The sequence below is a fragment of the Lotus japonicus genome, chromosome 5 (assembly GCF_012489685.1).
Source record: "Lotus japonicus ecotype B-129 chromosome 5, LjGifu_v1.2".
NCBI classification, from domain to species: Eukaryota; Viridiplantae; Streptophyta; class Magnoliopsida; order Fabales; family Fabaceae; genus Lotus; species Lotus japonicus.
The window spans coordinates 56,770,358-56,791,941 of record NC_080045.1 but is presented as its reverse complement, the minus strand read 5'-3'; the positions used below and the strand labels follow the sequence as shown (position 1 = coordinate 56,791,941).

The following is a 21,584-nucleotide window of genomic DNA, read 5'->3' as shown; positions in this document are numbered from 1 at the left end:
TGAATGCTTCTAGCCGTTTCTTTCAGTCTTCAGCCTCTTTATATACTCCAAGGATTAGGGTTGAGCGTTGCATGGGAAATGCTACCGTTGGAGGGCAGTTCTGGAAAATCCAGCTTCTGCTGTGTCTGAGACTGTTAGGTAGGTCGTCAGGAAGGTACAGTTGCTTTTGTACTTGGATAGCGACTTGACCTTTAAACCTAGGAGACTTCTGATCAGGGGATGCTTCATATTGGAACTTGTGAAGCCGGTTGATCAGAGTCAGAGGGAAAGCCCAGATCCTCTGACCATTGTTTCTTCTGATTCTGAACTCAGAGGGAAGAACATGGTCTTCAGAGTATCTTGCTTCTGGACAACAGAATTTCACTAATCAGCTTCTGGATCTTCAGAGTCTTCTACACCATCAGAATATCTGAGCCTTCAGTGTTTCTTGGTTATCAGACTTTCTGCATCTTCAGAGCTCCTAGTGACTGAGTCCACATCAGAGTTTGTATAACTTCAGAACTTCTGAAGCTTTTCCACTGTTCATACTGAACATGGTGAATGCGAAAGCGTTGCTTGGGTTGCTCTTTATACACAGTGCTTCTGATTTGTGTGAGATTGAGTTGAGGTCAGAGCCTGTAAATAGCACACTCAGAAAAAACACGTTAGAGTACCACAATTGTTCATATCAAAAGGTTAACTTGTAATCATCAAAACATAGAGTTGTACTACTAGATCAAAACTTGATCTTACAATCTCCCCCTTTTTGATGATGACAAAACTAAGATTTTTGATGAACAATTCTTAAACATTAAACTGAATTCACTCAGAGTTTAGAGATATAGAATAAGACTTATCCTGATGTGAATAGTTTATCTTGCTCATTCTGAATTCAAGTCACTGCTTGATTCTGAGCTTAGCTCCCCCTGAATCTAATACTTGATGAAAACGTTAGTAAAGTCTAGATTCTGAGCTAAATGATATAAGAGTTCAGAGTGAAAAACTTATGACATAGATGAAAATCGAGTAATCAGAGCGCATAAGTAATCAGAGTCACGGACAAGGTATCAGAGTCTTGGGTATCAGAGTCAACTTAGAATCACTTCAGAAGAAGTGAAATGTATTCCTTGTATTTGCCCAGTGACACATCTATGGTCATGAAGGTGGAACTCTTAAATTCTCCAAAAGAAAAATAAATCACACTAACACATCTTACACATCAAAAACTGGGTCTACTCCCCCTTTTTGTCATAAGCAAAAAGCTTGGGGTGTGAAAAACTTAGCTTGAAGTACAAGGTACTCCCCCTTAGAGAAGGTCTAAGTTTAAAGAAAATGAAAACGATGCAAGAATCAGAGTTAGGCGAAATAAATAGAAGAGTTAATGCAAGAGAAGAACGTTTACCACCGGTCAAGGGAGTAAAGAGAAGGGTCAGTTACCAAGAACTTTAACCTCGAGAAACTGTAGGAGCATTAACTTTCAGAGAGAAAGTGAAGCCTATATAAAGTGTTGGAGAGAAATGTAAGCTTCACACCTCGAACAATTTTCAGTAAGAAAAAAAATGGCATCATACATCGTAGCACTAGAAGAGCTGAGGAAGAAGGCCTTCGAGGAGGACTTGTTCCTGAACATCAGGCATCCAGAGGGTACAACGACCATCTCGAAGCTGACACGGACACTGCTGGAGGAGGACCTGCGTCCAGAGTTGAAGAGAGACCTAGGGGAATTTCTTGCCTTCGTGGAGGAGGTGCAAGAACTCAGCCGGCTTGAACTCAAGCTGCTGGAAGAAAAAGAGAGTTTGGAAGAGAAGCTCAAGACTGCAGAAGAGATTCTGGAGAGGGATGAGCTAAAGAACAGGCTCAACAACATCCAGCATGCACTGGAGCGTCTGGAGAAGGATAGGTCAGAGCAGCGCCAGGAGTGCAGAAGAATGCGGAGGGATCCTCCATTCTAGACTTTAGGGAAAGAATGTATGATGTAAACATAAAGATATTATGAATAAAAAGATATTTGCAAACACATGTGACAAAAATATATATAGATATGCATAGATAATCACAAACGAACAAAGTAGAATAATTAAATAAAAAGAAACAGAAGTTAACAAAAATAAAACAACGTTAAAGAAAAAGAAAAACGAAGAGATCCTAAAACTAGGGTTTATCAGTTCGACGCAGAAGTTCCATCATCATGTGCTTCATTTCAATTAGCATGGATTCATGAGTGTCAAGACGCTGTTCCATGAGGTCGAGTCTGGACGAGCTTGACTGAGTAGAACCGGAAGGAACATGTTGAGCAGATTGAGGAGCTGGAATGGAAGCAGAAGCAGCAGGAGTAAACACTACTGGTGCAAGTGCTTGGCATCTAAGGGCTTCAGCCTCAGCCTCAAGTCGTTCTGCCTCTAATCTGGCTTGTTCAGCTTGAGCTGCTGCTTGACGTGCAGCTTCTTCTGCTTGAGCTTTCTTTCTCTTGGCTTCTTCAATAGCTTCAAGAAGCTTATGTCTCTGTTCTTGTTCATGAAGAGCCACCCTTCGAGCAAACCTTTGCTTTGCAGCCTCAATCCTCTGACTTCCCTCTGCATGCAGGAGCTGCATCATAATTGGAACTTGAGCCACCAGCCAAGTGCCCAGATTGTTCCACTCATCAGCCACACGTTCAGCATTCTCACTTAGGTCAGTCTGACCGTGCACATTGCGTAGCATCAAGGCATGATAGAAAATATTGATGCACTCAGAGAGAGATGTGGGTCGGAGGTGAGTATAAGGAATTATGGAGAGGTTGGTTTCAGGAGAGGCTGGGTGATTGCTGCTGTGGGCTTCAGAGGCACCTTGTGGAGAGCCAATGTTAAACATTTGAGCATTGGGTTCAGAGGTTCCAAGGTGAGGTTCTGAAGTTTCAACCAGAGGATGAGGTGATCTAACCGAGGACTGGTTAGACACAGATTGTTCTGGTTCAGGTTCTGGTTGAATAGGCTCTTGTTGGTCAGGGGCAGGGTGAGCTTGTTGAGCCAAAGGGTCTGCCTCTTATAAAAGATTGGCCAAGATAGGTTCATCTGGGTCAACTAGACGGTCAGGTCTAGGGCCAGGATATCTCCTAGGGCTTGGACAAGTGAGATAATACTCTTCTAAGGTAGACACCTTTTCTTTTCTGACCTCCATGAATTTTCTAATGGATTCAGAGTTATTGGAGGGAGAAAAGTCAGCAACATTGGTTGGGAAGGATACAGGTGTAAAGGCTGTGGAAGAGTCTGTATCCGTAGGTTTGAGAGCCAGTCGTTCTGATGCTCTTGGGACAGAGTGATCAGAGGTTCTGGGTCCAGGTTCTGTTTGGGTAGGCTCTGGTTGTTCATGAATGATGGGTTCAGAAGTTAATGGGTTGTACGGAATGGTAATGGGAGAGGTTGGTTCTTCTGACCTAGAGGGTTGGTTCTGGAGCAAATTCCAGAGAGGTGCTTCAGTAGGGGAAGGTTGAAAGAACGAAGACCTTGGGGAATGTGGTGGAGAGGTGGTTTGTGCAGCTGGTTGGGATTCAGGAATAGGAGTGAGGGGATTTGAGGAGTGTTTGAGCAGGGCTGAAATGGGGAGTGCATCAAATAAATTCTAATCATCATCAGAAGCAATTGCAGACTTACTTGAATGTGCTGATGATCTTGTCACTCTGGCAGGAGGTTCAGTCCTTCTGATCACTTCAGCAGCTGGTTCCACCCGAGTAGGCTTCACCACGATTCTGACCTGCTTCTTCTTCTTCTTAGGAGGACCATCCTCATTATCACCATCATCACCATCATCAGGCTTGCTGGTTTCATCTTGCTTTCTCTTGAGTTGACCAGCCTTCTTCTTTTTGATCAGAGGGACATCTGATTCCTCAGAAGATTCTTCTAGGATCATCTTCCTCTGAACTTTCTTCTTGGGCGGAGAAGGAAACTCTGGAGCTGGCGGCAGTCTGCTGAAGAAGTCATCGAGATCAATTTCGAATCCTTGAGCCCTTAGGTCTTCAACATAGCACCTAATGGCGTCAGGATTGTCTGCCTGTGTCCACAGAGGGTAGTCATTCAGAGACATTCTTCTACTTCTGATCTCAGAAGATGTGTCTTCATGGGCAGGAGCAATCTTCTTCTTGATTAGGCTCATCTTCTTTAGAGAATTTGCCGTGAAGACATCACTAACAATGGTGGTCAGATCCTCTGTGCATCCAGCATTTATCAGATCTTGAATGAGGTCACTCTCAATGAAGAGATCAGACAAAAGTCTCCCGAAGGGAATATACTTGATCGCTGACTTGATGGAGGCAGTGGTACGAGACTTCCGGATACATTCCTTCAAGTAGGAGAACAGGAAGTAGGGAAGGCAGATCTTCTTCTGGTCTTGGATGAAGAACAACATCACCTTCTGGTTGAAGTTGATGTAGTCTGGGGAACTGCCCTTTGGTCTCTGGTTTATGCAGTGGAGCAAAATTTTGTGCCAGATCCTGAGCTTGGGATGAAGGTCCATCACCTTGTAATTCGTCTTGCCCGGTTTGTAAGTGGTGTACAGGGCCTTGTTGATCTCATCCTTCGTCTTGGGTTTCAGCTTCGATTCCGTGAATTGGAAACGATACCCAAAAGCAGTGTCTGCACCCAGCAAATTCACGAAAGACTTCTCTGTGATGATGATCTTTCTTCCAAGAATGTGAGATACCACCTGAGTATCATCGCAGTCGGCGTGCTTCCAGAATTCCTTGATCAGTTTATCATACACCGGTCCTCGAAGTCTGTTGAAGTAATTTCCCCAACCTTGAACTTGGACTTCAGGACGAAGATCATACCCATTTGTAGCCAGGTTGTCGAGGTCGAATCTCCATTCTGCCAGGACTTGAAGTTCCTCAGGAGCATATACGCAGTGAACGGCACAGCCCCGTTCTGCAATTGGAATAATCTGCTCTTGAGCTTGACCTTGATCTTGTGTCGGATTCTCAGGGCCCCTTTGACTCGTTGCTAGACCAACTACCATGTGAGGGAACTGGGTTGCATCAGCAGTAGCTCTTCTGGTTTGACTCACCATTTTTGAAGCGGTTGAAGGTTTGAGGTAGAAGATGAAGGTTGAAAGATGAAGAGAGATCGAGAGAGAAATCGAGGATAAGCGGTTTTGAAAAGCAGAGAGAGAGAGAGTAAAAACCGAAAGTGAAAGAGATCGTGTGTGTATAGTGGGTTTTGACAAATAACCGTTGTTGATTCAAAAAGCAATTTAAGATCAACGGTTGAAAATTAAAGATAGATAGTAACAGTAAATACACAAATCACACACAGGAGAGAAGCACATCTACACGCAATCATAACAGACTGTCACACGGGCACAAGGAACTATGCATCAGAAATACTGACACACGTGATGCTGTCTCAGCTTCAGAGTCAGTACCAGTGGGTACTCACACTCTGATTGAGTTACCTTCTGGACTAGACATCTTCTGATCAAGAAGTATCATAGTCAGAGGTTCTGATCCATCTTCACTCTGGACAAAAGTCCATGTTCAGATTTTTCAGAATAAAATTAAATCTATCCTCTGCTAAGGGCTTTGTAAAGATATCTGCCCATTGATGGTCAGTATCAACAAACTTCAGAAGAAGTACGCCCTTCTGTACATAATCTCTAATAAAGTGATACTTTACCTCAATGTGCTTTGCCCTTGAATGCAAGATAGGATTCTTACTCAATGAGATTGCAGCAGTGTTATCACAATAGATTGGGATATTGCTCTCAAGGATCTGATAATCCTCCAGCTGATGTTTCATCCAGAGCATCTGAGTGCTGCATATTGCTGCTGAGATATATTCTGCCTCTGCAGTTGATAGTGCAATGGTTGATTGCCTCTTGCTTGCCCATGAGACTAGATTGCTTCCCAGAAATTGACAATTTCCAGAAGTACTTTTTCTCTCTGTTCTATCTCCAGCATAATCAGCATCACAGTAACCTGAAAGCTTATACTCTGATGTTTTCTTATACATCAAGCCAAGGTTAGTGGTGCCTTTCAGATACCTTAGGATCCTCTTAACAGCAGTTAAGTGGGTTTCCCTTTGATCTGATTGGAAACGAGCACATAAATGAACACTAAATAGTATGTCTGGCCTAGATGCAGTTAAGTATAGAAGTGAACCTATCATGCCACGATAGAGCTTCTGACATACTTTACCACTTTTATCTTCTTTCTCCAGAATGCATGTAGGATGCATTGGAGTCTTGGCCACTGTAGATTCCAGCATATTGAACTTCTTCAGAAGTTCTTTAGTGTACTTGCTCTGATGGATATATGTTCCTTCTGGTGTTTGATCAACTTGTATTCCCATAAAGTACTTTAATTCTCCCATCATACTCATCTCAAATTCAGCCTGCATCATCTCAGAAAATTCTTTGCATAGAGATTGATTAGCAGAACCAAATATAATATCATCAACATAAATTTGCACAATTAAGATATCATCTTTATAAGTCTTGCAAAAAAGAGTTGTATCTACTTTACCCCTTACAAACTCATTCTCCAGAAGGAATGAGTTAAGTCTCTCATACCATGCTCTGGGAGCTTGCTTCAGACCGTAGAGTGATTTCTTCAATTTGAACACATGGTCTGGTTTCTTCTCATCTTCAAAACCTGGGGGTTGATGAACATAGACTTCCTCTGAAATATAACCATTTAGGAAGGCACTCTTCACGTCCATCTGATGTAGAACTATGTTGTGATTTACTGAGAAAGAGATCAACAGTCTGATTGCCTCCAGTCTTGCTACTGGAGCAAATGTTTCAGTGTAGTCTATTCCTTCCTGCTGGCTGTAGCCTTGAGCAACTAGCCTTGCCTTGTTTCTGACTACATCTCCTTTCTCATTCAGCTTGTTTCTGAATACCCATTTCGTTCCAATAACATGGACACTCTCAGGCTTCTTCACTAAGCTCCAAACATCGTTCTTGGAGAATTGATTCAATTCTTCTTCCATTGCCAGAATCCAATCCTTGTCCTGAAGAGCTTCATCTATGGACTTGGGTTCAATTAAGGACACCAATCCTTTCAGACTGAGCAAGGTCTCTTCAGAGGGTCTGAAGGCAGATCTGGTTCTGACTGGTTCGTCTTTGTTGCCCAAAATCAATTCCTTAGGGTGAGCTGCAGTGATTCTGCTCTTCTTCAGAGTTTGTGAGTTAGAGGGACCAGCTTCTTCCTCTGGTTCATCTTCCTCTGGCTCAACTTCCTCTGGAGCTTTGCCTTTGTCAGAAACATTAATGCTTAAATCTGCAAACTTTTCAACTAGCTTTGACTGGTCAGAGTCAAGCTTATCGTCAAATCTAACATGAATAGATTCTTCAATAGTCTTAGCATCAGTATTATAAAATCTAAAACCTTTAGATCTCTCAGAGTAACCGAGTAATAGACACTTAGAAGACTTAGCATCAAATTTATGCAATCTATCCTTAGTATTGAGAACATAACAAACACAGCCAAAAGGATGAAAATAAGAAATGTTGGGTTTTATGTTCTTCCACAATTCATAAGGAGTCTTATTCAGAATTGGTCTCACAGAGATTCTGTTCTGAATGTAACATGCTGTATTTACTGCCTCTGCCCAAAAGTGCTTAGCCATGCCAGTTTCTTGGAGCATGGTTCTAGCCATCTCCTGAAGAGTTCTGTTCTTCCTCTCAACAATACCATTTTGTTGAGGAGTTCTGGGACAAGAGAAATCATGTGCAATTCCATAGGAATCAAACAGACTCTCAAATTTGTCATTCTCAAACTCTCCACCATGGTCACTTCTGACACGCACAATCCTACAAGCCTTCTCGTTTTGCACTTGAGCAATGAAGGTAGAGAACACAGCCTGAGACTCATCCTTGCGGGTTAGAAACTTTACCCATGTCCAGCGGCTATAGTCATCAACGATAACCATCCCATATCTCTTGCCACCTATAGACTCAGTTTTCACTGGTCCAAAAAGGTCGATATGCAGAAGTTCTAACGGCCTTGAGGTTGAGACAACATTCTTTGCCTTGAAAGGGACTTTTGTGAATTTTCCTTTCTGACATGCTTCACAAAGAGCGTCTGAAGCGAACTTCAGATTGGGTAAGCCCCTGACAAGGTTTAGCTTGCTCAGCTGAGAAATCTTTCTCATACTGGCATGCCCTAACCGTCTATGCCATACCCACTGCTCTTCATTAACAGACAGAAGGCACTTCACATTCTGAGCCTCCAACTCAGATAATCTGATCTTATAAATGTTGTTCTTCCTCTTGCTGTTAAACAGAACAGAGCCATCGATTTGACTTACAGCCCGGCAGGACTTTTGATTGAATATAACATCATAACCCTTGTCAGCTAATTGACTTATAGACAATAAGTTATGTGTTAAGCCGTCTACCAATAACACATTATCAATGCATGGACTACTATCTACACAAATAGTACCAGTACCAACAATTTTACCCTTTTCATTTCCTCCAAAGCCAACTTCGCCTCCAGGCTTAAGTTTCAGCTCTCGGAACATACGCCTTTCTCCCGTCATGTGACGCGAGCATCCACTGTCCAGATACCATGATTGGTGTTTCAGTGGAGCTATCAAGGATATCTCATTTTCATCGTCCGAGTTAGGATTTCCTTCTGATTCTGAGTCAGAGTCAACAACTCCCTTTGACTCTGCTTCCTTGTCTTTGACAATAGCCATGAGTCCTTGGACTTCACCATCAGAGTCAACATTCTCTGACTCTGATTCATCACATGTCACCATCAGACTCTTCTTTGTCTTGAAGTGCTTCTTTGGCTTCTTGTCCTTCTTCAACTTTGGACAGTCACTTTTGTAGTGCCCTGATTCTTTGCACTCAAAGCATGTGACTTCCTTAAGTGAGGACTTCTTCTGACCTGAGGATTCAGAATTTCCTTTTGCCTTTCCAGAGCCTTTGTATTTGCTCTGCCTGTGCTTCCAGATGCGATTGAGTCTCTTGGAGATCAGAGTCAGCTCATCTTCATCAGAATCTTCTGATGCTTCTTCAGATTCCTCTTCTTCAGCTTGAAGAGCTTTTGACTTCTCAACCTTAGCCTTTTCAGATTTAGATTTCAAGGCTATGGACTTTTTCCTCAGATCTTGCATCTCTGAGCGCTTCAGCTCATGGCATTTCAAAATGCTGATGAGTTCTTCTAAACTCATATTCTCAACGTCTCTCGTGAGCTCTATTGAAGTCACTAAAGGCATCCAACTTTCAGGAAGACACCTGATGACCCTTATGACATGATCTTTTGTTGTGTAGCTCTTGTTGAGAGGTCGTATGCCAGCTACAAGCAACTGAAATCTGGAGAACATTTCTTCAATGGACTCATTTGGCTCCATGATGAAGGATTCATACTTTTGGATCAAAGACAATGCCTTTGACTCTTTGACTTTCTTGTTTCCTTCATGAGACATCTTCAGAGATTCGAAAATGCCTTTCGCAAACTCACGATCTGTAATCTTCTGGTACTCTTCATAGGAAATAGCACTTAGAAGAATTGCTCTTGCTTTGTGATGTTGTGAGTACAGCTTCTTTTGATCTGCAGTCATCTCTGACATTGGGATCTTCTTGCCATCTGCATCAACTGGACGCTCGTAGCCATCCACAATAATATCCTAGAGATCTGCATCGAAACCCAGAAAGAAACTTTCCAGTCTATTTTTCCAATATTCGAACCTTTGACCGTCGAACATAGGAGGCTTTGCATTGTAACCATCTCTTTGAGTTTCACTGTTGGTGGCAGCCATTGTTTTTCACACCGGCCCGGATCACTGAACACTGTTAGGTGTGGTAATCAGAACCTGGCTCTGATACCAATTGAAGGTATGAAAAACAGTAGAAAGGGGGGGTTTGAATAACGTTTTCAGTATAAAACTTCCACCTTAAAGATTTTGACAAATCTTTCGAGAACTTAAGTGCTAAAGATAAGAGATAGAAAAGCACACAAGGATTTTATCCTGGTTCACTTGATAAATCACTCAAGCTACTCCAGTCCACCCGTTAAGGTGATTTCTTCCTTCTTAGAATGAAGGCAATCCACTAATCAGGTAAGAGTTACAACTGCACTTGAAACCTACAAGTGACTAACAATTACACTGACTTAGCTCACACTAAGATTCACTCTCTTAGTCTTCTCTAGGATCCGATCAGCCTTGATCTCCTAAAGGAACTAAACAAACTGTTTATCAAAGAATTGTTTACAAGAGATTTGCTTCTAAAAAGCTAATAGTAAACTCAATGAATTTCAGATGAAAGAAAGCTTAGAAGAATTTAAGTTTGTCTTGCGCTTATGTGAATGCTTCTAGCCGTTTCTTTCAGTCTTCAGCCTCTTTATATACTCCAAGGATTAGGGTTGAGCGTTGCATGGGAAATGCTACCGTTGGAGGGCAGTTCTGGAAAATCCAGCTTCTGCTGTGTCTGAGACTGTTAGGTAGGTCGTCAGGAAGGTACAGTTGCTTTTGTACTTGGATAGCGACTTGACCTTTAAACCTAGGAGACTTCTGATCAGGGGATGCTTCATATTGGAACTTGTGAAGCCGGTTGATCAGAGTCAGAGGGAAAGCCCAGATCCTCTGACCATTGTTTCTTCTGATTCTGAACTCAGAGGGAAGAACATGGTCTTCAGAGTATCTTGCTTCTGGACAACAGAATTTCACTAATCAGCTTCTGGATCTTCAGAGTCTTCTACACCATCAGAATATCTGAGCCTTCAGTGTTTCTTGGTTATCAGACTTTCTGCATCTTCAGAGCTCCTAGTGACTGAGTCCACATCAGAGTTTGTATAACTTCAGAACTTCTGAAGCTTTTCCACTGTTCATACTGAACATGGTGAATGCGAAAGCGTTGCTTGGGTTGCTCTTTATACACAGTGCTTCTGATTTGTGTGAGATTGAGTTGAGGTCAGAGCCTGTAAATAGCACACTCAGAAAAACACGTTAGAGTACCACAATTGTTCATATCAAAAGGTTAACTTGTAATCATCAAAACATAGAGTTGTACTACTAGATCAAAACTTGATCTTACAGTGTGGTATGGTTGGGTTTTCACAATGGAGATTATGGTAGCCGAATAAAGGTTGTTTTGAAAATATGGTTGAAGTGGGATAGCAGAGCTAAAAGATTTAATGATTATGGAGGCATGGAGTTTGAAGGGAAAAAAAAAGAGATTGAACTTTTATTGCAATTTTAGACATTACATGGACTTAATATTTAAAATGCATTTTTTAACTTACCAAATCATGTTACATTCCTTCATGCTGATTTTTCAATGCATAATTCACCTAAAAGTTAGAGTCGTTAAAGTATATTTACTTAAGGGCAATTGTATGGTAGATCATTTTAAAAACAAATTCACCTGCGAAACATGTGCTCTCTAAATTTAAAAGCCTCAAACTTGTTCTGAAGGAAGTGCTTCACTTCCGTCTTCAAGTCCATTAAACTAAACACATATGACCTAGGAGTTGTGTGCCCTTTGAGTTTGGAAGCCCCGAACCTTGTCGAAAGGAAGAGCTGCACTTCAAGTCCATTAAGTTAAATGCTTGGTTGGGACTTGGCAGTTATATATCCTTCGAGTTTAGAAGCATCAAACCCAATCCTTAGGAAAATGGACTTTGAGAATCTCGTTTGGAAGAGCTTATTTGAGCTTATGTGGCATAAGCTCTTATGTCAATGTTTGAGAGAGTTTATGAAAACAGCTTATGGCGTCATAAGCTGTTTTGAGCTTATTTTCATAAGCTACTCATGACAACTTATGAAAAAGAGCTTATGCTTATATATAACTTATTTTCGATTTATTTCAATATTTTTTTTAAATAGCTTATGAATAAGCGCTCCGGGGCCTAAGTACCCACCTTAAGTAGTTGCATGTAACCTTCATGACTATTAAGCCATTCATCAAATTTGTCATTAAAATAATCATGAAGTTACTAAGTGGATCATAAATCACTATATAACCTCAAAGCAATTGGAACCCAGAAAACAACCCTAAATACCCTAGATAATGAAGGTAAAACTATGTTCACTCATTACCTGATTCTTGGAGCTAGGCTTTGTATCTCACACTTAGCCAAATTCCCAAAATTTGGATGGAACAAAACATATTTTATTGATAACATTTAATGCGTGTTATTTACAATATGTTTCTTATGAAAATAAATTGAGAAAAAACTCTTAAGTTTTGACCTATGCCCCATTCTTAATCAACAATAAACAATATATTTTAAAATCTTGGTTGCCCTTTCATAAACCAAATAAACCAAACAAAGAATATTTTTTTTCTCTTCTTATCTTATCCAATCATTTTCTCTAACAAGATACAAAAAAAAAAGACATTATATGATAGACCATGCTAAAAATTAGTGCACTCATAAGTCATAATTTTACAATTAACATACGTTAAAAAAAAAACAATTAACATCAATCCATGTTATTTATAATATGCTACACCTAGTCTATTTCTTGATTTTCTTCTCTTAATCGAATGTAGAGTGTAGACAAAGCATCTACTAAACCAAACACGCCCTTAGGTGAAGTGGTGAACATTCGCGACATCGTTTCCTGGAGAAACTGTAGTTGCTAGAAGATGGTACTAGAATGTTCTTGTGTGAAACTGATGCTGTTCATCTCATTTTCTGCCATAGCTCTTGCTTCTTCTTCTCCATGCTCTATCACTGGTTAGTTACTTGCTTTAAGATTCCGAGTTGTTTTGTTCTTCACATCCTTCGTTGATCTTCGGCTTTGCACATCATGTGTTCGATGATTGGTCTTCCTTCGCATCATCACGAATTTCTGCTTGCTATATTGAGCATTTATCTCAATCTATCTATGATTCGCATGTTTTTTTTGTTGTTGTTGAAATTGTTTTGTCAAAGGTTATATAATGCTACTGTTGATGCATTTTCTTTTGGTAGCTTGATTCTTAGTTTTTTCTTAGTTTTCTGAATGAACAATATGCAGAGTTGCCACTGGTGAGAAATATCAGTGAGATTCCTCAGGATAACTATGGCAGGCCAGGTCTCTCTCACATAACTGTTGCAGGCTCAATCTTGCATGGCTTGAAAGAGGTATCCAACTTAATCTTTCTTAGCATTCATAATGTTATTTGACTCAAAATAGCATATGGCAATCACTGCCTAAAAGATTCATATTAATTGAATTGTCTTGCATGGTAGGTTTCAATTAGTAAATGTAAAGAAATTTAATTGATGGGTTTGCCTTTTGTTTCCTGTAACAAAAGGTTTAATGTTGAATTCATATTTTTTCTAGTAAAAAAGTGGCCTTTTACTTCAATGCCCAAACGGCTCATTTTAAGGTCTTGGAGCAGGTTGAAGTATGGCTTCAAACATTTTCACCCGGAACACGCACCCCAATTCACAGGCATTCCTGTGAAGAAGTTTTTATTGTTCTCAAAGGAAGTGGAACTCTTTATCTTGCATCAAATTCACATGGAAAATGCCCTGGACAGCCACAGGAGCATTTTGTCTTTCCAAATAGCACATTTCATATTCCGCTTAATGATGCTCATCAGGTAAACCATCTAATATGTACTGTGATATTTCTCCAGCTTAGTTTGGTTTTGGAAATTAATAGATAATTATATCTTATGACCTAATCCTGTAAATAAATAATTTCTTAATTGCAATTTATTTGCTTAAGGTGCACCCTTTGATGCATGTGGTGTGCCTCAGCCCTCAGAACATTATTAGCAAAGTAGCACTTTAGAATGTCAAGTGCCAACTTTTTTATGTCTTGCGTGCTGATCTCAAAAAAAAGTAGACATTATTTTTAACATCAGTATTGAGTATGTTATTATATGTTTTTATTTATTAAAATATCAAAACACATGCGCATGTGCATGAAATTTGGATATCCTGGCTGGCATGTATAGCTATAAGTAATGTATACACACTGCTGCTAAGTAACCAAAGGGAATGATAACTTGATAAAGACAGGTTATATTATAATGCAAGTCATTATGTTTTGCTGGAAGACCAAGTTAAAATTTTACAGGCTGACAGGTAGAGTTTCCCTCATCACCTTGTCAATTATAAACTGTATCATGTGATCTGATAGAAGGACTACAACATTTCATTGTTTGTGTTGGTCAAGTATAGTAACTCTCAGGGCCTTGTTAGGAACTTCCTAGTTCCATCTCCGCATCTTATACTCTGCTCTATGTCTCTAACCCTTGATGAAAAGCAGAATATCCTAAGATCGTTGAGAACATAGAAGGTAATTCATGCCCAATAAAATATGTAGACATTTCAGAGAGCGTAAGCTAATGAATGACAAACATATTTCTTTAGATAAGTTAACATATCTACTCTCTGTTCTTGGGTAATATTTATTGTTTATTCAAGGTTTTCTAGCTCCTGTGAATTTTCGGTAATTATGGAGAATCTGTATTGCAGCTTTGGAACACCAATGAGCATGAGGATTTACAAGTTCTTGTTATAATATCCCGTCCGCCAGTTAAAGTGTATGTGACATCTATTCCCATCCTCTTCAGGTTTTGTACTAAACTAGTAATTAAGGTGATAGTGGTAACTCTTTTCTGGCTCTTCACACTATGGCAAACTGCTGAAGCTCTTTATTCCCATTATTTTATTTATTACAAATGCTTCCTTGTTTCCAACAGTCTTAGTAGATGGTAGGATGCATTGTATTGCGTTCTTTTGCCCATATTCCATTGTCATTGAGTAACCTGTTCTCTGTTCTGTAGTCAAGCAAAAGAAGATGCTTAGTTTGAAGATGTATAAGAATTCCATATGTTTAGGTTCTTTTTCATTCATCAAATATAACATAACAATTGCAATAGAAGATGCTTAGTTTGAAGATGTATAAGATGCTGTCATAGAATTGCAATATACCATATAGGTATAATGATGGTTATGAGTCTGGTGAGAGACGACTGTTACTCAGTGGCTCAACCCCAAATTTCATAGTTTGTCTTAATATTTTTGTGCTAGAATCAGAATGCATCTCTTCTGTTCTACACACAAATATCTTTATTTCTTTTCATGGTTTATATCCTTTTTCCCATGGCTTTCTAGCTACTCATTACGAATGTTTTTGGTCACTGATCAGGTTTATATATGATGACTGGTCCATGCCTCACATTGCAGCTAGATTGAAATTCCCCTACTACTGGGATGAACACTGTTATCAAGATACTCCAAAAGACGAACTATGATTAACTGTCAAGTTTTACGCAATTTTATTGCTGGGATTTGCTATCGCTGTAAAGTATACTTTTTCTTAACTAGATGTTCAAAATGGTTAAGACTGCTTCATAATGTTTAATATTGTATCACCGCTTCACCGGCCATAAATATCATCTAAGTACAAAAACTTCAGTTTTGCTGTCTCCTACCATAATCTTAAATGTTTTTCGTCTCATTCTTGTCCTTTTCATTCATCAAACATCACATAACAATTGTCTTAATACCTACCAATTTAAACATGTTTTCTGAGAATAATCCAGTCGCTGATGACCTTGCTAAACACAAACATTTGTTTTTCTTTGATACCAAATACTTTGTACTGTTGTCATTTTACTTGGTAGTTAGGTTTTATTTGGATTTCTGTCAAGCCTTCTGTTTTTTTAAGGGTGTGTTTTTGAGTTGAGTTTTGGATGAGAGGGAAGGGAAGAGGGAGTTTTATGAGAAATATTTCTCTTGTTCTAGAGATTTTAAGAAGGGGGGAAGGTTTGGTGTATTTTTAAAAACCCTCCAAAACCCTCGTAATTACAATTTTTAGTTCCCCAAAATTGAGGGGTTTTGAGGAATTTGGAACTCAACAAAGGAAGGACTTACCCCCTTCCTCCTCTCTTGCCTTCTGTTCCTCTTCTGCTCAAAGTCCTTCCCATCTCATTCCATAAAATCTCACAAATACACTCTGAAGGCATATAAGTATATACCATGTTTAGCTCAATAGATGGTCTACTACAATATCCCTAACCTCGTATTTGTACCAATCATTAACCAAATTAAAACACGATTTTGATTGAAAACAAAATCTATATTTTAATTCATTGATGATTATTTTTTAAATAAATTTTTTCTACCAAAATCAAAATGAACGGAAACAATGATAAAATAACTATCATTCACACATGACAGACCAAAACATGAAAGGCAAACACATGCTCTCGGCAAGGAAACTAATAATTAGCCTTTTTTCTCCTTATTTAGGCAAAAACTTATGGAAGATATAGAAAATCTCTTAAAAAAACATAAGTAAAGAGATCCTTTCATTCTGTGTACTAAGATTTTGTAACATTGCCAAATCACAACAAATATGGTAACCATGGTAGATAGAAAAAGAAAAAGCCTGTTTTTATGTTACTTCCTCCGAGGATTGTTCTCTTCCCTACAATCCCACCAACCTCCATTTACCTGTAAGAAAAAACAAACTATCCCTAAGACCCTAACCTCCCTCCAAAAAAGTTCCCCAACCAGCATGGCTCCAACTCTTTCACCTCCCTTGGCTGATTGAGAAACATTCACCCCTCAACATAAAAAGGGACAGGACAGGATGGCCTTTGGATTCCCACCACAACAACCTTATTATTCCACTTCCTCCCCATTCCTCGGCCTCCTGTCTTTCCTCCTGTTCCTCACCAACCACCACCATGCTGCTGCTGCTGCCGCCACCACTGCCACCGGTGTCCACCTTGACGTCGTCCGCAAGCCTATCCCGGACGTCCCCATCTTCCGTGAAGCCCCTGCCTTTCGCAACGGAGAAACATGCACCAAGGAAAGCATCCACATTTCCATGACATTGGATTCAAACTACCTTAGAGGAACCATGGCTGCTGTCCTCTCCATCCTGCAGCATTCCACATGCCCGGAAAATGTTGAGTTCCACTTCCTTTGGTCAAGGTTCAACACTTTCTTTCTCATCATCCAATGTGAGACTTCTTATTTCTTTTTAAGTTATTCTTTTATAAAGTACTCACGTTGAGAATTGAATTCTGAAGCAGGTTTGAACCTCAGGTATTCCTCAGCATAAGATCAACATTCCCATATCTCAAATTCAAAATCTACCGCTTTGAATCGAATCGAGTACGCGGGAAAATCTCCAAGTCCATTCGCCAGGCGCTGGACCAGCCTCTAAACTACGCGCGAATCTACCTCTCAGACATGCTCCCTGCTTACGTGAAGCGCGTTATATACCTTGACTCTGACATTGTCATGGTCGATGACATCGCGAAGCTATGGGAGGTGGACTTGCAAGGGAAGGTGATGGCTGCGCCGGAGTATTGCCACGCGAACTTCACCGAGTATTTCACGGATTTATTCTGGTCTGATCCCGAGCTGTCTCGCACGTTTGAGGGGCGGAAACCGTGCTATTTCAACACGGGGGTGATGGTGATGGATGTGGAGAAGTGGAGGGAGGGGAGGTACACGCAGAGGGTGGAGGAGTGGATGGCAGTGCAGAAGCAGAAGAGGATTTACCATTTGGGGTCTCTGCCTCCTTTTCTTCTGGTTCTGGCTGGGGAGTTGAAGAGTGTGGATCATAGGTGGAACCAGCATGGGCTTGGAGGGGACAACCTTGAAGGAAAATGCAGGAGCTTGCATCCTGGGCCTATTAGTTTGCTGCATTGGAGTGGAAAAGGAAAGCCTTGGTTGAGGTTGGATTCAAGGAGGCCATGCACTGTTGATCATCTTTGGGCACCTTATGATCTCTACCGTCCAAACACTCATTCTTTGGAAGAATGAATGGGCGGATCCTCTCCGGTCAACTTCTCTTTTTTTCTTTCTCCATTCATGATTTGAGCCGTTGGTTTTATATCTAGCGGACGGTTAATATAAAATTGACGCTCAGATATCAAATGGAGAGAATCAAGATAAGTTGACCGGAGAGGATCCAAATTCAGGGGATGATGAGGGAGGAGGGGTGGCTAGCTCTATCTAATCAACATCATTGGTTGTGATTGGGAAGCCTAGAAGTTTAATAAAAGAAAATAAATGAGAGTTTTAATTAGAAAGGGATGGAAGAAATTAAAACAAGAAAAGGTATAATAACTACCAAAATATCCTTTTTTTTATTTTTGTTTTGCTCCTTTGAAAGACATAATTGAGAATTTGTCAAGAGGAAAAAGGTTTCTAAAGTAGTTTGATAAGACTTCGTTGAAACTGATACCAGGGAAATGAAGTATTGAAGTAACATAATAATACAGAGGCTTTTTGCAGCTGGATATTGAAGAACAAGAGCCATTGTTCAAAGGGACTCCAGAGGCCAGAGTCAAAGGAATATTAGATGTGTTTTCTGTTTTTTCCTATCTTCTGGGATTTTGGGTTGAATAAGAATGTTCCTTGGCATTGGTTGTGGATGATGGTATCATTTGCATCAGTGACTGGTTGCTGGATGGATGAACCTCGTCCAAATTTAACTGTCATTGAAAATGATATCTATGAATTTGATTATTTTTTTAATATCTTGATAGATCTTGTACATTTTTTCTTTTCAGCTCAGTTGTTGTTAGATGATTTTGACCGTTTCAAGTCATATTTTTGACTGAATGTGCATGTAACACATTGTGGTTATCTATAAAATTGATCTTAAACAGTATACGTACAGGCACATAAAGCCATAATTATAGTTAAACCTTAGCTCAATATCTCGAATCCAATGTTTGATTGCTCACAAGTTTAGAGAGCAAGTAAATGCTATATAATTTTTCTGACTCTTCCAAAATTACATCATTAAGCAATCATAGCAGAAACAATAGAATAGGAAATGGAATATTAATGCAGTAGCTCCAGCCTATGATAATTGGATCTGGTTCAGACTATTCATATTAGACTTGGACACTTATTCTTAAATTAATAAGGTAGTAGCAACCTTCTCAAATTATTGTAGCTACATTCTCTGCATTCTGAATCTATAGACTGGTTTTCAGGATTGAGAGCCAGAAACCTGTAAAAGGTTACACTTACGATTACCATAAACTTAAATCAAGAATGAATCTGTAAAGCATCGTGGTATGGAAACCAACACCTGAACGCAAGACCAATAGTTAACGATTGGAATATGAGCATCTCAGTCACTCTGCTTTAAGAAACTTGTTTCTTGTCTCTATTCATTCAATGAAAAATGACAAGTGAAGTGAATGAGTTTATATCGAAGAAGCTACGAATAAAATGGAACCGCACAATGAATTATAACTAAACAAAGCAAATTTAAATTTTATACTACAAGATCAGTATAGGTGTTCCTTGGAAGAGCATGATGTTTTTTGCTTTTCATGCAAGAAAAGGAGCATTATACCTTTTTCTCCCATGGCATATTGAATGAGAATTGCGTCACTAGAGATTTTAGCCTCACACCTAGAATTTTTAAAAATCCATCGAACAGTACTGGTCGCAATGGTAAAAAATAGTTGTTTAAACTCCTAAGCTTAGAGTTCGATTCCTAAAATCCGGGTCGGAATTGCGAGAACAATTCTCACAATTTAATAGACACAAAAAAAACTTAATGAACTAATAAAAAACATACTCAAACTATAAAAAAAGTTTGGCCTGAACTATTTCTACTCCTTGCGTTGAGAGAGGCCGATGACTGTGGTGGTGGGTGGTCGTGGTAGCGATGCCTCTGGTGGTAGTGGCAGTGGTGGCGACTGCCTCGGGTAAGTTATATGTTCTTGAAACTAAAACATAAAATCACAAAAGTTCAAAACCAATTTTTTTTTATTTTAAAAATTAGGATGAAACAGTTTTTTTTTTTTGTTGGTTTTAAAAATTACATTTGAAAACAAAAAATCAAGCAACCACTTATTTATGTTTTTTTAATCTTGTGTTGGTGTTTCCTTTTTTACAAGATATATCCATAAGCCTATAAACTTGAAATCTAAGGTGACATTGATTGTACTTGTTACTTACTAATCACTCCGATTCCGATCTCTCTTTTCTTCACCTCATGAATTTCTTCAATTCCGTTTTCTCAGACGACCCAGATCCTCCAAAACCCGAATCCGAATCCAACAATGCGGACCCAGATTCCGATTCCGATTCCGGCAACAACACCGGCGGCGACACTTGGAACTTCGGCGGCCTCATCAAAACCCTAACAGCCAAATCCGAATCCATAATCGAAACCTACCGTCGCGATCTGCAAGAATTCAGCACCGGATTGAAGACCGAGATCGAGGTCGCACAAGGCTCCGTCGGCCACGTCATCGACGAATTCGGCAACACCGTCATCAAAGGCACGGCTCAGATCATATCTCACGGCAAAGACGCCATCCTCGCCGTCAACCTCGATTCCGATTCCGATAACGGCGGAAGCAGCAGCCACCGCAAGCAGGGTGGCGAGAAGGGTGAAAAGGGGTCGGGTTCTTCGAAGGGGTATAGCAGGTTTGATGCTCAGGTTCGTGCTATTCAGGGTGATGTGAACACTTACAGTGAGGCTCCTGAGGATTTGGGCGAGTTTGAGAAATGGAAATCGGGGTTTTCGTTGGATGGGAAAGGAGATGAAATTGAGGGTTTGTTTAGGGAGAATGAAGCTATGGAGAGTGTTTACAAAAGGGTTGTTCCGAATGTTGTTGATCATGAAAGTTTCTGGTTTAGGTATTACTATAAGGTTTATAGGCTGAAGAAAGCTGAGGATGTGAGGGCTAGGCTCGTGAGGCGAATGTCGAGGGAAGAGGAGGAGTTGAGTTGGGATTTTGAAGAAGATGTTGATGATGGGGATGAGAAGGCTTATGAAGGTGGAGGTAAACCTGAGGTTGGTGGTGAAAGTGTGGAGAAGAAGGTGGATACCCAGTTGCAAATTGGTGGCTCTGGTAGTGCTAACAATGAGGGTGAGGCAAAGAGAATGAGTGCGGAAGAGGTGCAGCATTCAGGGGAGGAGGAGACTAAAGTGGAAGGGAAAGATAGTTTCTTGCAAAGCAAGGAAGTTGGCAAGGAGATGGAGAAGTCTGTTCGGGAATTGCGAGATGAGAAATCGGAAGCTGGTAATGAGATGGGTGGTGGGTGTAAGGTAGCTACGGAGGAGGCTGGTGTGGACAAAGCATCAAAGTCACTAGTCGGTGGTGATGGTGCGAGCAAGAGTGATTCTGCGGCTGAATCTGATGGGAAGGTGGTGAAGGAAATGGAGGGTGGAGATGGAAAATCTACTAGGAAGAATAATGAGTCTTCAGTGGTTGAAAGTCAGAAGTCAGCAAATGTGGAGGAGGATGAGGAGGAGGAAGATCTTGGCTGGGATGAAATTGAGGATCTTAGCAGTGTTGATGAAAAGAAAGTGAGTCAAAGTGGTAGCACAAGTCAAGTTGATTTGCGCAAGCGCCTTAGTACTGCTGAAGATGATGAAGACTTGAGCTGGGACATTGAAGATGATGATGAGCCTGCTAAGGCTTGATTTCTGTTCTGGTTTTTCAATAGAAATTTATGTTTTAAGTGTCATTATGACAAAAAGGAATTTGCATGGGTTTTTATATTTTTATAAATTGGGTAGAAGTGATATTGTAATCTGGCTTCTATGGCTAAAATGCATGAAAAGCAACTGTCTTTGTATTAATATCTCATCTCAGTTATTTGATCCACTATTTTTGGATGTATAAATCAATATATGGTGACCCTCATGAGATATATTTACCATCCCCTTTCCTTG

The 21,584-nt window shown here is 40.1% G+C and overlaps 3 protein-coding genes across 5 annotated transcripts; all 3 read left to right on the top strand.

Annotated features, from left to right (window-relative positions):
- Positions 1–12,433: 12,433 nt before the first annotated feature.
- On the top strand, positions 12,434–15,325 carry LOC130718033 (auxin-binding protein T85). Its single transcript, XM_057568472.1, has 5 exons — positions 12,434–12,643; positions 12,927–13,033; positions 13,294–13,497; positions 14,381–14,448; positions 15,057–15,325. The coding sequence occupies exons 1-5, from the start codon at positions 12,553–12,555 to the stop codon at positions 15,160–15,162; spliced, it is 576 nt and encodes a 191-aa protein (XP_057424455.1). The 5' UTR covers positions 12,434–12,552; the 3' UTR covers positions 15,163–15,325.
- An 891-nt stretch (positions 15,326–16,216) lies between these two features.
- LOC130718032 (probable galacturonosyltransferase-like 4) lies at positions 16,217–18,586 on the top strand. Of its 3 annotated transcripts, XR_009012507.1 has the most exons (3): positions 16,217–16,852; positions 16,951–17,989; positions 18,120–18,586. XR_009012507.1 is itself a non-coding variant. In XM_057568470.1 (2 exons), exons 1-2 carry the CDS (start codon positions 16,506–16,508, stop codon positions 17,690–17,692), a joined length of 1,089 nt encoding a protein of 362 aa, XP_057424453.1. In that variant the 5' UTR covers positions 16,217–16,505; the 3' UTR covers positions 17,693–18,586. The 3 variants fall into 3 exon arrangements, 2 of the variants coding, with proteins under 2 accessions (XP_057424453.1, XP_057424454.1); XM_057568470.1 differs by having other exon boundaries at positions 16,951–18,586; XM_057568471.1 differs by having other exon boundaries at positions 16,235–16,852; positions 16,954–18,586.
- A 1,216-nt stretch (positions 18,587–19,802) lies between these two features.
- Positions 19,803–21,491, top strand: LOC130717896 (uncharacterized). Its single transcript, XM_057568293.1, has one exon. The coding sequence runs from the start codon at positions 19,893–19,895 to the stop codon at positions 21,330–21,332; it is 1,440 nt and encodes a 479-aa protein (XP_057424276.1). The 5' UTR covers positions 19,803–19,892; the 3' UTR covers positions 21,333–21,491.
- Positions 21,492–21,584: the final 93 nt, after the last annotated feature.